At 37.4% G+C, this 13,101-nt stretch overlaps 1 protein-coding gene across 2 annotated transcripts in view; it reads right to left on the reverse strand.

Moving 5' to 3' along the window:
• Nucleotides 1-13,101, reverse strand: part of LOC150081272 (sentrin-specific protease 6-like) — a 369,847-nt gene that overhangs the window by 137,744 nt on the left and 219,002 nt on the right. For both annotated transcript variants that reach the window (XM_090379581.1, XM_090379580.1), the window contains one exon: nucleotides 2,960-3,090. In XM_090379581.1, coding sequence (XP_090235707.1) covers nucleotides 2,960-3,090 — 131 coding nt within the window. The remainder of the gene's footprint in view (nucleotides 1-2,959; nucleotides 3,091-13,101) is intronic.

Here is a 13,101-nt window from a genome sequence, read left to right on the forward strand (position 1 = left end):
CAATAACAACATTACAAATAGCATTCGATACATTCCACTTTAGTTGTAAATTGTTAGTTGTAAGTTGTAATGTTGTCAATATTGTAAATCTTGATCTACAACCTTCCTTCTAGGTTGTAGATCAAGAACCTTAACAAGTGGGCTCCGTATTCTCTCTTGAAGTTATAAATACCTTGATTTAGTAGATGTATGCATGTGTAACACAGCAGTTATAATCAACCTCTCCACACCAGGTGGAAAAAGCCCAGGTTTGAATTCCATCAATGGCATGAGTACCTTTTATGGGCCTTTTTTCACTCTGTGGCTGAACTAATTGGTCTCAGGCATGAATAGTAAGGTTTCTTCCATTCCTACCCCCAAAAATGTGGTCTTTTTTCTCCAGCAAAACATACGAATTGACTAGAGAACATAGATAGTTTATGGACATAATACAGACGAGCTTATAAAGTTTGGCCTTGGATGGCCTGGTATGACTTTTTTTTTTTGCTCCAGTAGCTGTACTGGAAGGTAAAAATAACAGCCTCATATTCTACAGCTTAAGATTCTCAGCAGAATATACTATACAGAATCATCAAAATAGTGTTTTTTTGTTTTTTAAAGCTATTGTTCTATCCATTCTCAATTACTAAAAATTCTGAATGTAAGCCAATCGCTTCCATTGGTTGCAATTACACAGACGTAGGTCTGTGTAATTGCACAGACTATGTAATTGCGCTATGTAACTGTGTAATTGCGCAATCACACAGATGTATTTTAAAACATCTTGGCTTCAAAATTTCCCAATTCCAAGTGGGCACAGTTTTCTACCACCATCTGTACTGCAGCATAACAAAATACTGATTCCCTCTTTACTTAATTATCTGCTATTGCAAGACTCTCCTCGAACAACAAGCATTTTGTTTGGGATGAAATTATGAAAAATATATCCATCTCATCAAGATTAAAAAATATATGATATTAAATTGATTTAGTATCAATCTGTTTCAACCAGAAGTTTAAGCCTAAAAGTTAATGCTTTATCCTGTTTTAATTTTCGCTGACATTAAACTGTTTTCACGACATTTTAAGTTTCCTTCAAAACTGTCATCGAAAAAAAGATATTGAGAAGATATCAGTAAGTTACAGCTAACATACAGGTTTATTGTATTGCGAGTAATATCTAAAAACATATTAAGAGTGACTGCAGTATTTGGCAGATTTGCTATGGCAACAGACAACAGAAGTGTGTATTTGAAAACTTAGCATGAAATAATACAGAGTTATAAACAAAACAACAACCCAGTCTGGATAATATGGTACAAAGAACTTGTTTTCCAACTACAATTATGTTTAAGCTAAAGATACATAATATTTAACTTATGTGCTTCCGAAAACTCAGATGACAACTTACTATCTATGAATTCTGTTTGTAACCAGCAGACTTAATCAGACTTACTTGACTGACGTATGGAAACTCACTTTGGCCTTAGTAGTAAGAGAGGCAAAATTTTTCCACATCAACCAAAAATAATAAAAATTCAAGTAAAACAGAATATTCATACTATTCCCAACAAAGCAATAATCTAATTCTACTTTAAACTTAGCCACACTCATTGCCTCCACCGTGTTGGGAGGCAACTTACTCCAATGTTCGTATCTCACCTACAAGGGAGAACACACTTTGCTCATTCATTTTATTTGACTTCTTCAGTGCTTTTTATCCTTAGGTGGGTGGTTGTGAAACTTTGCAGCCCACACCTTCTAAGCCATGTTTCATATGTACATCACTTTGTACTTATCACCAATGTAGTCACCCTTCCCTGAATACATTATATGGCAAATGTAGTAAACAATCGCCTCTAAAGAGGGATAACGACTTTCTTCTCCCAACAAGAAAAAGATCCTATAAATCACTGACAGGACATGGTACGCTTTCCTAATTGCCTGTTTACATTCCATGAAAAAGTTTGTCAGACTGAATCATAACACTTAAGTCTATTTCATCTTGAACCATTTTTAGCTCATCTACCAATACCTTATACATGACTCTAGGATTTCTGGAGTCATATTTCAAAATTTCTGGTCCCAAAATAAATAAATTGCAGTCGCTATTATTTGGGTAACATATGCAATCAATCCAAGGCTTTTCGAAACAATTTGACTTAGCGTGTGAGATCTAATCATTTATTATTCCATGAGATTTTATATTTGTCTCGGGTTTGACTCACACACGAGGGAGACCAAACCTTCCTCATTCATTTCACTCAATCCCTTTAGTTCCTTATAAACCTCAATTAGATTTCCCCTTGGATGTTTGGTTTAAAACTTTGCAGATCACACCTTCTAAGCCATTCTTCACAAGTTCATCACTTTACACTTATCACCAATCTGGTCACCCTTCTCTGAACCCCTCTCCAAAAGTTTTCTTTTTTTTTTTTGGTGTGGTCTCTAGACCTCAATACAATAATCCAAATGTGGTCTAACCATTGCATTGTAAAGAGGGATGACAACATCCTACTCCCAACTAACAATAGTTCCCATGAATCATAGGACACCATATGACTTCCTAGACACCCATTTACATTGCTGAGCCACAATATCTGTCTTTTTTTTATCAAACCAATTTTAACTCTTCTCCAGCTAGATTATACATGACTCCAGGATTTGTTCCCTAAATGCATAACACCTTACATTTATAAGCATTAAACTATAGTTGCTAATTTTTTGGACCATACATGGATCCGATCCAAGTCTCTTTGAAGCCACATGGCCTGGGTCAGATTGACCTGTAAATCATCAGAAAACATTGACATCTTACCTTGGATACCATGTCAATATCATTTATGAAAATTAAAAATAGGAGGCAGATCCAATGCTGATCCCTTAGGGATCCCACTTGTTATAAAATATGAAATTAAATATTAATACTAATTCCATTAACATTTTCATTATGTTATTTATATTCATATTGATTTTATACCTGAATACGGTCATGTATGCTGGCATCTAACTCTTGAGGTAAGTATCCAGCATGTCTGATATTATTCTCGACAGTTGGTTTCTCTGTTTTATCAGCCTCATCCTCTTCATCTGATGATATTGTTAAACATTCTGAAAAATAAATTCATCAGTTCATCACAAATGCACAAAGATATTCTATGGGGGGTGGGGGGGATGAAGATGAAACTGGGAAAGATGTTTTTGGGCTAGCTGCCTGCAGACTAAGGAAACTTGTACACTGGTTGAAAGGCTGCTACTGGCTGCTGCATCTGTGTGAAGTATTAGAACTGGCAAATGATGACAGGATGCAAGCTTATAAACCATCATCAAAAAAATAAAATATGATATTACTTCACACAGATGCTAACATAAGTTCTGGGATTAAACTATGGAGCTCATGCATGCAATAATCAAAATTAAACTAAACATATCAGGCATGCAAGTATATATTAGAGTTACAATACAATTTAGTTTGAAAGCAGTCTAAATTAGAATACAGTCAAATGAATATAACTCATTACTGCACTTATGGTGAAATTAAGCCTACTTTAGCTAACTAACAATATGTGCCCCAAGCATGCATTAGTGGCATTTATCTGAGTAGACACATGTTAATTGATAAATACAATTGTAATATATGGACATTGCTCCATTACGCGATGGAGACTTTGAATAAACAGATATTCAATCAGAATGAATAGCTCATGTATATCTATTTTTGTTATCCCAATACTAGTTTCACTATTATTCCAAATTAATTATTTTACAAATGTTATATGATATTAAAGTATGGCTAAAAGGCTGCATATATAACTCATTAATTTTAGCTGAGCAAATCCTGGTTGTATTACCATTAATCCTGTTAACGTATATATAGAAGGTATGATCAAAAGGTTCAGGGACTAACTTTGCATCTTGAAATTCTGGCATAATGTGTTGGGCAAATTGGCTAATGCATGGATCAGCCATTTATCTGCAATCAGTACAAATTGGTGCACCCTGAACAGGTTTTATGCATTTAATTGCATTTTCAAATGACTTATTTTACTGAGCAATGAATTTGTATGAAATTGAAATGTTGTTTCACATTAAGGTAAAGTACAATAGAAACCCATGAAATATTAAAAACAGCTTTCAGAGAGAACGCTATGCATCATTTGAAGATTTCTCTGTGGTTTGCAAAGTTTCAAGATGGCCACTTGTCCATTGAAGATGATTCTCAACCTGGCTGCCCTTCAACATCACAACCTAATGATTCAATTGCTTATGTTGGTGATTTGATCAGGAGTGATCTATGTTTGGGAATGCAATGCATTTCAACCAAGTTTATGCCTGACAAAGATGTCAGGCATGGTGATCACAGAGAGTGACAAGTTCTCACGTGTCAGGATCTTCAACATGCTTCTATTGATCCACACTTTGTGTCTTCTGTTATCACTGATGAACTGTGGGTATATGTCTATGGTCCAGAAACAAAGATTCAATCTTCTCAATCTACTCTTCTCCAACACCCAAGGAAGCAAGACAATGCAGATGAAATGCAAAAAGCATGTTTATCATATTTACTGAACTTGCAGAACAATTTTCATTGAGAATTTGTCAAACAGTGAACCAGTAACATTTCAAAACAGTTCTATGGCGACTGCAGTGCAGTTCAGAGAAAACAGACAGAAAAGTGGGCTTTATGGAATTGGAACTTGCATCATGATAACACTCTTGCACAGTGCACTTTTCATTAAACAATTTCTTGCAAAGCATCACTCCCATCCACCCATACTCATCATTTGTTTTTTTTGTTTCCCAAATTGAAGCTGTTTGAAAGGCCACAGAGTTACGGCTACTTGAGGAAATCATGAACAACACAGGAACGATCAGTCAAGAAGAGTACTTAAAAAGGGATCCATTCAAATAGCTGATAAACTTTGTTTCCCATATATTAATTCAGTCCCTCAACTTTTTTTTTTTTTTTTTTTTTTATCACATTGTGTGTGGGAATACAAGTCTGCCTAAAAGTAGAAAAGCATATCAGAAATCCAATAAATTTTATCTTTTACTGAATATGAGTAAAATTTTAAAAAATTCCCTAAATCTGCTATATGATCATATTACTATCATATTATTTCTGATATACAGTTAATGTAAGTTATTTATACAGTTAGTTATTAGTTAGGCAAATGTTTTAAATATTCTTGATCACTTCTCGGTGGTCAAGAAGAGAAGGTCATGAGTTTGCGTGTTGAAGTAGAATTAGATTTTTTGGTGGTCACAGTTCAAATCTCATGGTAGCAGGATGAAGAAGAAGAAGAAAAAGAAAAAAAAAAAAGTGAGAGAAAGAAAGCCTGGTCCGACATCGGAAGGCAGTGGTTAAGTTTAAAGATAAGTGAGCCAAGGAGGGAGAGAGAGAGAGAGAGAGAGAGAGAGAGAGAGAGAGAGAGAGAGAGAGAGAGAGAGAGAGAGAGAGAGAACCTGTTCTGGCATTGGAAGGCAGTGATAATGGCCAGTTTTGCAGATAAGTGAGGCAAGAAGAGAAAGAAAGTCTGGTCCAGCATCGGACAGCAGTGTGACCAAGAAATGGAAGAAAGCCCATCTACCACAAAGGAAGCCTGAATGCAAGGAAATTGGAAGTAACGGCCATTCCGGAATGTAAGTCTGTTCCTGTTTTTTTCTTGAATCCTGAACTCAAGGACTCATAACCTAGCTCTGTAAGGAATTGAGTGATGTTCGTTTTAAAAAAGGAACATTCATGTTGTATTAGGCAAGTTAGTTACTAAGGTTGAGATAATTTGTTATGAATGTTAATGATTATGAAATAATGTAAGGGTGGTACAAGGGTAATAAAAATAAAGTAATAGTATAAAGGAATTAGTAAAGAAATTATATTTATAGGGGTAGTATTGTAAGGATATGTTAACCTATATCATTAATTTAGGCCAGGTGCCAACACAAGATAACATACCAGATGAGGTGTAAAGCGAAAGAAATTTTATTAATAGAGAAACCTCATGAGTAAAGAGGGATGACTAAGATGGTATCTAGAGAGTAACTAATGTGGAATGAGTGATTTGTAGTAAATATTACTGATGTAAGAGGATACCAGTTGTAACAAATTTCATGAGTTAAAAGCTAAGAGATATAACAAAATATATAAAAAGAGTAATAATAGTTGAAATGAATTTACTGATGTAAGAGATAAAAATTGGTAATGTAAGAGAATGATTTTTTTTTTTTTTTTTTTTTTTATGAAAATCCCAAACACGAAAGGTATGAAAACCTATAGTACTTAGTACCGTGCATGGGTTGAAGGAGAAGTATGGGGAGAGGGGGATGCCGGAAACTTTGCTCTAGAGACTAAACATGGGTTTCACCACTTCAAGCCTCCAATAAGCAAAGTGGTGGTATTTCACCGGTTCATGAAAGTCATCTACCACCTGCTTTGCCAGCCTCTTTTTCTACCAGTAATTCTTGAATGTCTTCAGTAATCTTTTTTTTTTTAGGAGTATTGGCGATTACTCTACATTTTACAGGCCATGTTACTCTGTGTATATTTTCTATAAATTGCAGATGTCCTGAGGTCGATTTTCTGGTTTGCTGGACGAAAACCCAAAGTTTATGGGAGAAAAAAACCATGCTACCCTCGCCTGAGTCCAACTAACTCAGTCACATTGTGAAAAAGATCCATAAAAATTCTTCCCACCATTGATGGGATTCGAACTCAGGTCTTTTCCACCCGGTGTGGGGAGGAGGGCGATTCTATCAACTGTGCTACCCACAAGGGCTTCAGTAGTTATATCATCAAAACCTTCCCCTCCCACCCACGTAGCAAAGGTCTACTATTGCACCGATTCCGTTTTCTGCTGGTTCGACCATATTCCGCCGAATGAACTGACTCTGGCCATACATTTTTCCACACGCATTTAACGTTCATGGCTTACTTCTTTTAGCGATAAAGCTATGATTCTGATACAGTTCACAACTGAGAAATGTTTCCATGCCTCCATAACTGCAATAGATTCAGAATAAATTTTTCCAAAATCCAGTGTAACGACATACCAACTGTGCAGTACTACACTCAGGGTAGTGGTAAACGGAAAAGACCCGGGGGCAATTGTGCAGCCAGACATGAAGTTTTCTGAGCGGTGCAGACAGGCTACCAGAGCAGCTCACGGCGTCCTGCCAATGACATACAGGAACCTTGCCAGCAGGGACAAGGAGGCGACCATCCCTTTGCACAAGGCAACGGTCAGGCCACACCTTGAGTACTGCATAAAGGTTTGTATGCAGTCATGAGGCCTCATTTTAGGAAGGATGTACAGCTGCTGGAATAAATGCAGAGGAACAAAGGGTTGTTCTTACAGAAAGGCTTAAGTTCCGCAAACCGCAACATCTGGAGACTAGGCGCCTGCGAGGTGATCTGAGTGAGGTTCACAAGGTCCTGAATGGTTTGAGCAAGTCCAATGCCGGTGGAACCCTTCCTCCCACTCAGATTACAAACACGAGGAGGGCACAAATTCAAATTGAGGAAAGAAAGTTGTAGAACAGATGTGCAGAAACTTGCCTTCAACTGGTGGGTGGCCCATTGCTGGAACAAACCTCCATCCGCCGCTGTGGAAATTGACAGCTTAAATTGAAGGAAGAACCGGACAAACATTTGGATCGAATGGATGGGTGAAATGTTCCTTTTTTTTTTTTTTTTTTTTTGCTGACGCTGCATAAGCATTTTTCTGGCATCATTAGATTGAGTAATCATCAGGATTCAAATTAATTAAGATACAACTGATACAAACTGATGTTAATAATTTGTAAATTGAGAATAGTTGATGAGAGAGAGAGAGAGAGAGAGAGAGAGAGAGAGAGAGTGTAGTGTACTGTAGTATGGTTCAAATATATGGAAATGCTGTATAATATAATGTTCATTAAAGGTTGTAAATTTTTTGTAAATAAATGTGTCTTTAATGTTCTGCTAACACCCACTTTACACACCCTAGAATCTAGAACTTTCTGTGAATTGCAGTCAGATTTGCGAAATGTGGGGTGGGTTTAAGACGTCAGTAGGTATAAATTAAAATTAAAAAACACAACAACAAATAGTAACAATAAAATCCAAAGACAAATAATAACAAAAATAATCCCCCCCCCCCACACACACAACTCATTGGGGCACCTCTGTAGCCAGGTGGGAAGAGCAGCAGTGCGTAGCACACGCTTCTTGATTAGACCGGGGTTCGAGCCCGTCACCACCAAATACGGAGGATGCGGAAAGGTCAAGGAATGACCACTGCATATCCTGGAGCAATATGGCCTTAGTTGCTAATGCTCCTAAAAACCAAAAAAACAAACAACTCATTGTTGTTTGTAACGGCAAGGTGATATATCCAATTTTTACCATCAATGTTTTTTTTTTTTTTTTTTTTTTTATGTAGACCCCAAACACGAGAGGTATTATAAGCTATAGTACTTAGTACTGTGCTTGGGTTGGAAAGATGAAAGAAGATATTTGTTTAGATTGGACTTGAACTTCGACTAATTTTCAGGAAATACACATGAAGGGAGGTTGTTCCAGAAAACAGCAGTTGAATGGATAAACGAGAAAGAGATGAAAAGTTGGTTCTGTGAGTTTGAAGTTGGACAGTAAATGGATGTTGGCAGCATGTGTTCGGACAGTTTTGAAAGAGAGAGTGGGAATTATAGAAGCCAATTCGGAAGAACAGCGTCCATGGAAATATCTGTAGAAGAGGCATGCAGTAGAAACGACTGTGAGATAGCGAGTGGAGAGACTCGGTTAGAGATGAATCATTAATTAACCTAACTGCCCTCTTCTGAATGGAATCAAGAAGCCTGAGAGAGGTTTTGGGGGCACCTCCCCAGATATGGGAACAATATTCCAAGGTAGAGCGGATTTGTGATTTGTACTTTGAGCAGCTGTTTGGAAGAAAAGTAATGCCTGGAGCGAAAGAGAAAACCCAGTTTTTTAGATGCAGAGGAAGCAATATTTGTAATGTGCTTGTGCAAAGAGAAATTAGAAGTCAGGGTAATCCCCAAAAGAGATATATCATTTTGCATAGAAATCAGTGTCATCAAAGATAAGCACTAGCATTAGGAGAGGCATATGATGCAAGAAAGCAAGCTTATGCAGCATCAGCCAAAAAAAAAAAAAACCTTCCACTTCACCTCTCCGTTCATTCAAAATAACTGTCCAGCTGAGCCTTAAATTTATTTAGTAGAAGGAACAGAAGAATCCTTTTTGCGAGATATAAGAAAAGGCCTAGTTTTAGAAGGACTGAAATCAACTAAGTTGTCTTTGCCTCACTGGAGAATTACAGGCGGGCCTCGATTAACGCGATTAATTCGTCCCGTGAGCGCATCGCGCAAAACGGAAACGCGTTAATCGAATATCATAACCAATAGGAAAAATTATAATTGGTACTTGACCTTCTGGAATGTCCATAAAGAATTTTAAATAACTTTTAAATAATACCTTTTAAATAACTTTTTAACTGCATGCCATGTAAAAGATAATAAAAATTATAGAATTAAATGTTTATTGTTCAAAATATATAATGGAGAAACTAACTATTTGCTACAGAAATATTTGAACACAGTCGTTTGAACAGTTTTGGCTTTCGTTTTTTCATCATACAATTTCCGATAGCCGACAACAAGCTTCTCTAGGCCCTGGTGAAATAACATGCTTCTTTCGATGTTAGGATCAACATCCATTACCTTTTGTTTAAGGTTCTCTGCGATACGAAAGATTTCGCCTAGTTCTTTTACCGTTATCTCCTTTGAGGTAACATTTTCATCTGGCTCACACTCTTTTTCTTCAGCTTCTTCATGCGCACGCTGTTGCTCTATTTGAAGGAGATCATTGTCACTTAGCTGTTCTAAATGCGAATTCAGCGATTCTCGAACGTTAGCCGCATCCAAGCCTTTGAAACCAAGTTCATTACCAATATTAGTTATGTCTTCAATAACTTTTTGAACTGCATCTTTGAAGCAAGTAAAATCGTTTGCACGGGGTAAAAGATGCTTCCAAACTGCTCTCATATTGCTGGCTGTCACTTCTTCCCATGCTGCATGAATGTTTTCAATGGCCAATCATATGTTATATTTTTTCCAAAATTCTGGTACAGAAATTGCATTATCTCCTGTTATAGCTTCAAGTGCCTGTGCAAAGGTTCTGCGGAGATAGTAAGCCTTGAAAGTTGCAATCGTCCCCTGGTCCATGGGTTGCAATAACGAAGTCGTATTCGCCGGTAAAAAAACAACTTTCACATTTTCATTTAAGTCACCAAGTGCAGAAGGATGTCCAGGTGCATTATCTAAAAGTAACAGAGCTTCAAAAGTAAGATTATTTTTCTTGCAATAGGCTTCAACTGTTGGACAGAAATAAGACGTAAACCAGTCTTCAAATAGGGCTTTGGTCATCCATGCTTTTTTATTTGAACGAAAAATGACTGGAAGAGTGCGATGGCTGTATCCTTTTAAAGCCCTAGGATTTTGTGCACGGTACACAAGCATGGGTTTCAATTTAAAATCACCTTCAGCGTTACCTCCTAATAAAAGTGTTAGTCGATCTTTTGAGACTTTATACCCAGGTTGTGATGCTTCATTTGCAGCCAAATAAGTTTTAGTTGGCATCTGTTTCCAAAATACGCCCGTTTTGTCTACATTAAATATTTGCCGATCATCGCATTCAGCATCCTGAATGATTTTTTGCAATTCTGCAGGAAATTTGGCTGCAGCATCTTCATCAGCACTAGCAGCTTCCCCTGTTACTTTAACATTATGCAGTCGTGCCCGATTTTTGAAACGTCCAAACCACCCTGAACTAGCAACAAACATTTCAGTCTCCCCTTGATATTTTGTTTCTTTGAGCTTAGTAAAAAGGTTAATAGCTTTGCTCTGAATATTGTCCTTAGATAATGGAATTCTTTTTTGATTGCAATCTTCTATCCAAATTGATAAAAGACTTTCCATTTCAATCATTATTAGAGTTCTGTTTCTGGTATTTTGTAAGACAAAAGAAGATGATGAAACTTTACCTTTCTCTTTATATTCGTTCTTACGGCTCAAGATAGTTTGTACGGTAGACTCACTGTATCCTAGATCTCTTACGATTTTCGCATGGTTTGCACCACGTTCATGTTTTTTAATAACTTCAAGTTTATCAGCTAAAGTAATAACTTTTCGTTTTTTTTTTATTACAGTCACGTTGTTTTTCACTCTTTCTTTTATCCATAATTAACAGGGGTAGAAAATTAGAATTTTTAAATACGTCTGCACGTGACTTTATTAGGTGGAGACAAACAAGTAACACGTCTACTTAGTTGATGGAACACACTGAGGCGGGAAGCGGACAAACGCTTGTTTATTGGCAGTCAGACATTTAGTGCGCGATTCGAATCTTTTTCAACTATCAGAAATAAAAGATCGCGTTAACTGGAAATTTGAATCGCGTAAAGTAAAAAGTGGTATCATTTTTTCCAATCGCGGTAACTGAAAACCGTGTTAATCAAACTCGCTTTAAGCGAGGCCTGCCTGTACGTAAAAAGATCAGCATTTAAGGAATTGGTAGCAGATTTTTGAGAAGTTGAAGCTGATTGAGCAGGGCAAGGTTTCTCAAAATGGAAAGTGGAATGTAATGTGCCAACATTGGCAAAACTATGGATAGGATTTCCAGTCAATGGAAGAAGGTCATTAATATAAAAGAGGAAAAGAGTGGGGGGAAGAACTGAACCTTGGGGGACACAGGCATTAGTGGAGAAGTTAGAAGACAGAGAGCCATCTACCATCACCCTCAGTGAGCGATCACAGAGAAAACTGGATAACCAATTACAAAAAACAGTTGGTAAACCATAAGCTGGAAGATGTTTAGAAGACATTTATGCCAAACATGATCAAAAGCCTTTGAGATGTCTAGAACAACTACTTGTGTTTCACCGAACTTTTCCATTGAATTAGTCCATAAATGGATAACGTAAGACAGAATATCACCAGTGGATCGACACTGACGGAATCCATACTGGCAATCGTTGATAAGACAGAAGGTTGTTGTTGTTGTTACTCGGTTTTTAGGAGCATTAGCAACTAAGGGCATATTGTTCCGTTGATATGTGGTGGTCATTCCCTGACCTTTCCGCATCCTCCGTATTTGGTGGTCACGGGCTCGAACCCCGGTCTAATCAAGGAGCGTGTGTTACGCACTGCTGCTCCTGCCCACCTGGCTACGGAGGCACCGAAGACAGAAGTTTCTAGGTAGTTTAAGAGTTGGCGGTTAATTGATTTCTCCATTACTTTAGAAAGAGTAGAGGTAATTGCAATGGGGCGATAATTGTATGGGAAGGATTTGTCACTCTTTTTAGGAACTGGCTGGATATGAGCAAATTTCCAAGCAGAAGGAAAAACACCTTCGGAATAAGAAAGTGAAAAAAGGCGGCAAAGAATAGAAGTTCAGGAGCACAAATTTTGAGAACAAGTGGAGAAATACCATCATGACCTGGAGCTTTCTTAGCATCAAGATTCGTCAAAATCCTTTTGACGGAAGACCACAGGAGGCATTGAATGGAGCATGCTGGGAATGGTGGGAGGTGTTTTATCAAGATCATTAATACATGAGTTGGAAGAAAAAAAGGGATGCTAGCAGGTCAGCTTTATCCTTGGCTGAAGTGACAACAGAACCATCTGGTTTGGACGGAGGTGGGAGCAGAGATGGGCAAAGGTTGCGGCCAATAGCTTTGGCAAGAGACCACAATGCTAGGCCACCATTAGGGCAAGAAGTAAGTTTTCTACTCTCAGCCTGTTCAAACGCTAGCTTGGACTGATTAATAACTGCTTTACAATTGTCGCGAGCTTTGGTGTAGGCAGAAAATGAAACTGAAGAATTAGAAACTAGCCAATTACGATATGCAATGTTCTTCTCTTAAACAGCCTTATAACATTTATTGGAAAACCAAGGTTTAGATAAAGAACGAGATTTTAAAGTGGAGTGTGGGATAAAGGATTCCATTCCTGCAAGAATAATTTCACTGACACTATCTAAGCAAAAGTTGACATCGGAAGTTTTGCAACAGTAATCCGACCAAGGAAAAGAAGAAAAGAGTTGGAGTTGGAGTTGTTGTTATT

Source organism: Mastigoproctus giganteus, chromosome 8 (genome assembly GCF_048544385.1).
Source record: "Mastigoproctus giganteus isolate SK-2022 chromosome 8, ASM4854438v1, whole genome shotgun sequence".
Taxonomy (NCBI): Eukaryota; Metazoa; Arthropoda; class Arachnida; order Uropygi; family Thelyphonidae; genus Mastigoproctus; species Mastigoproctus giganteus.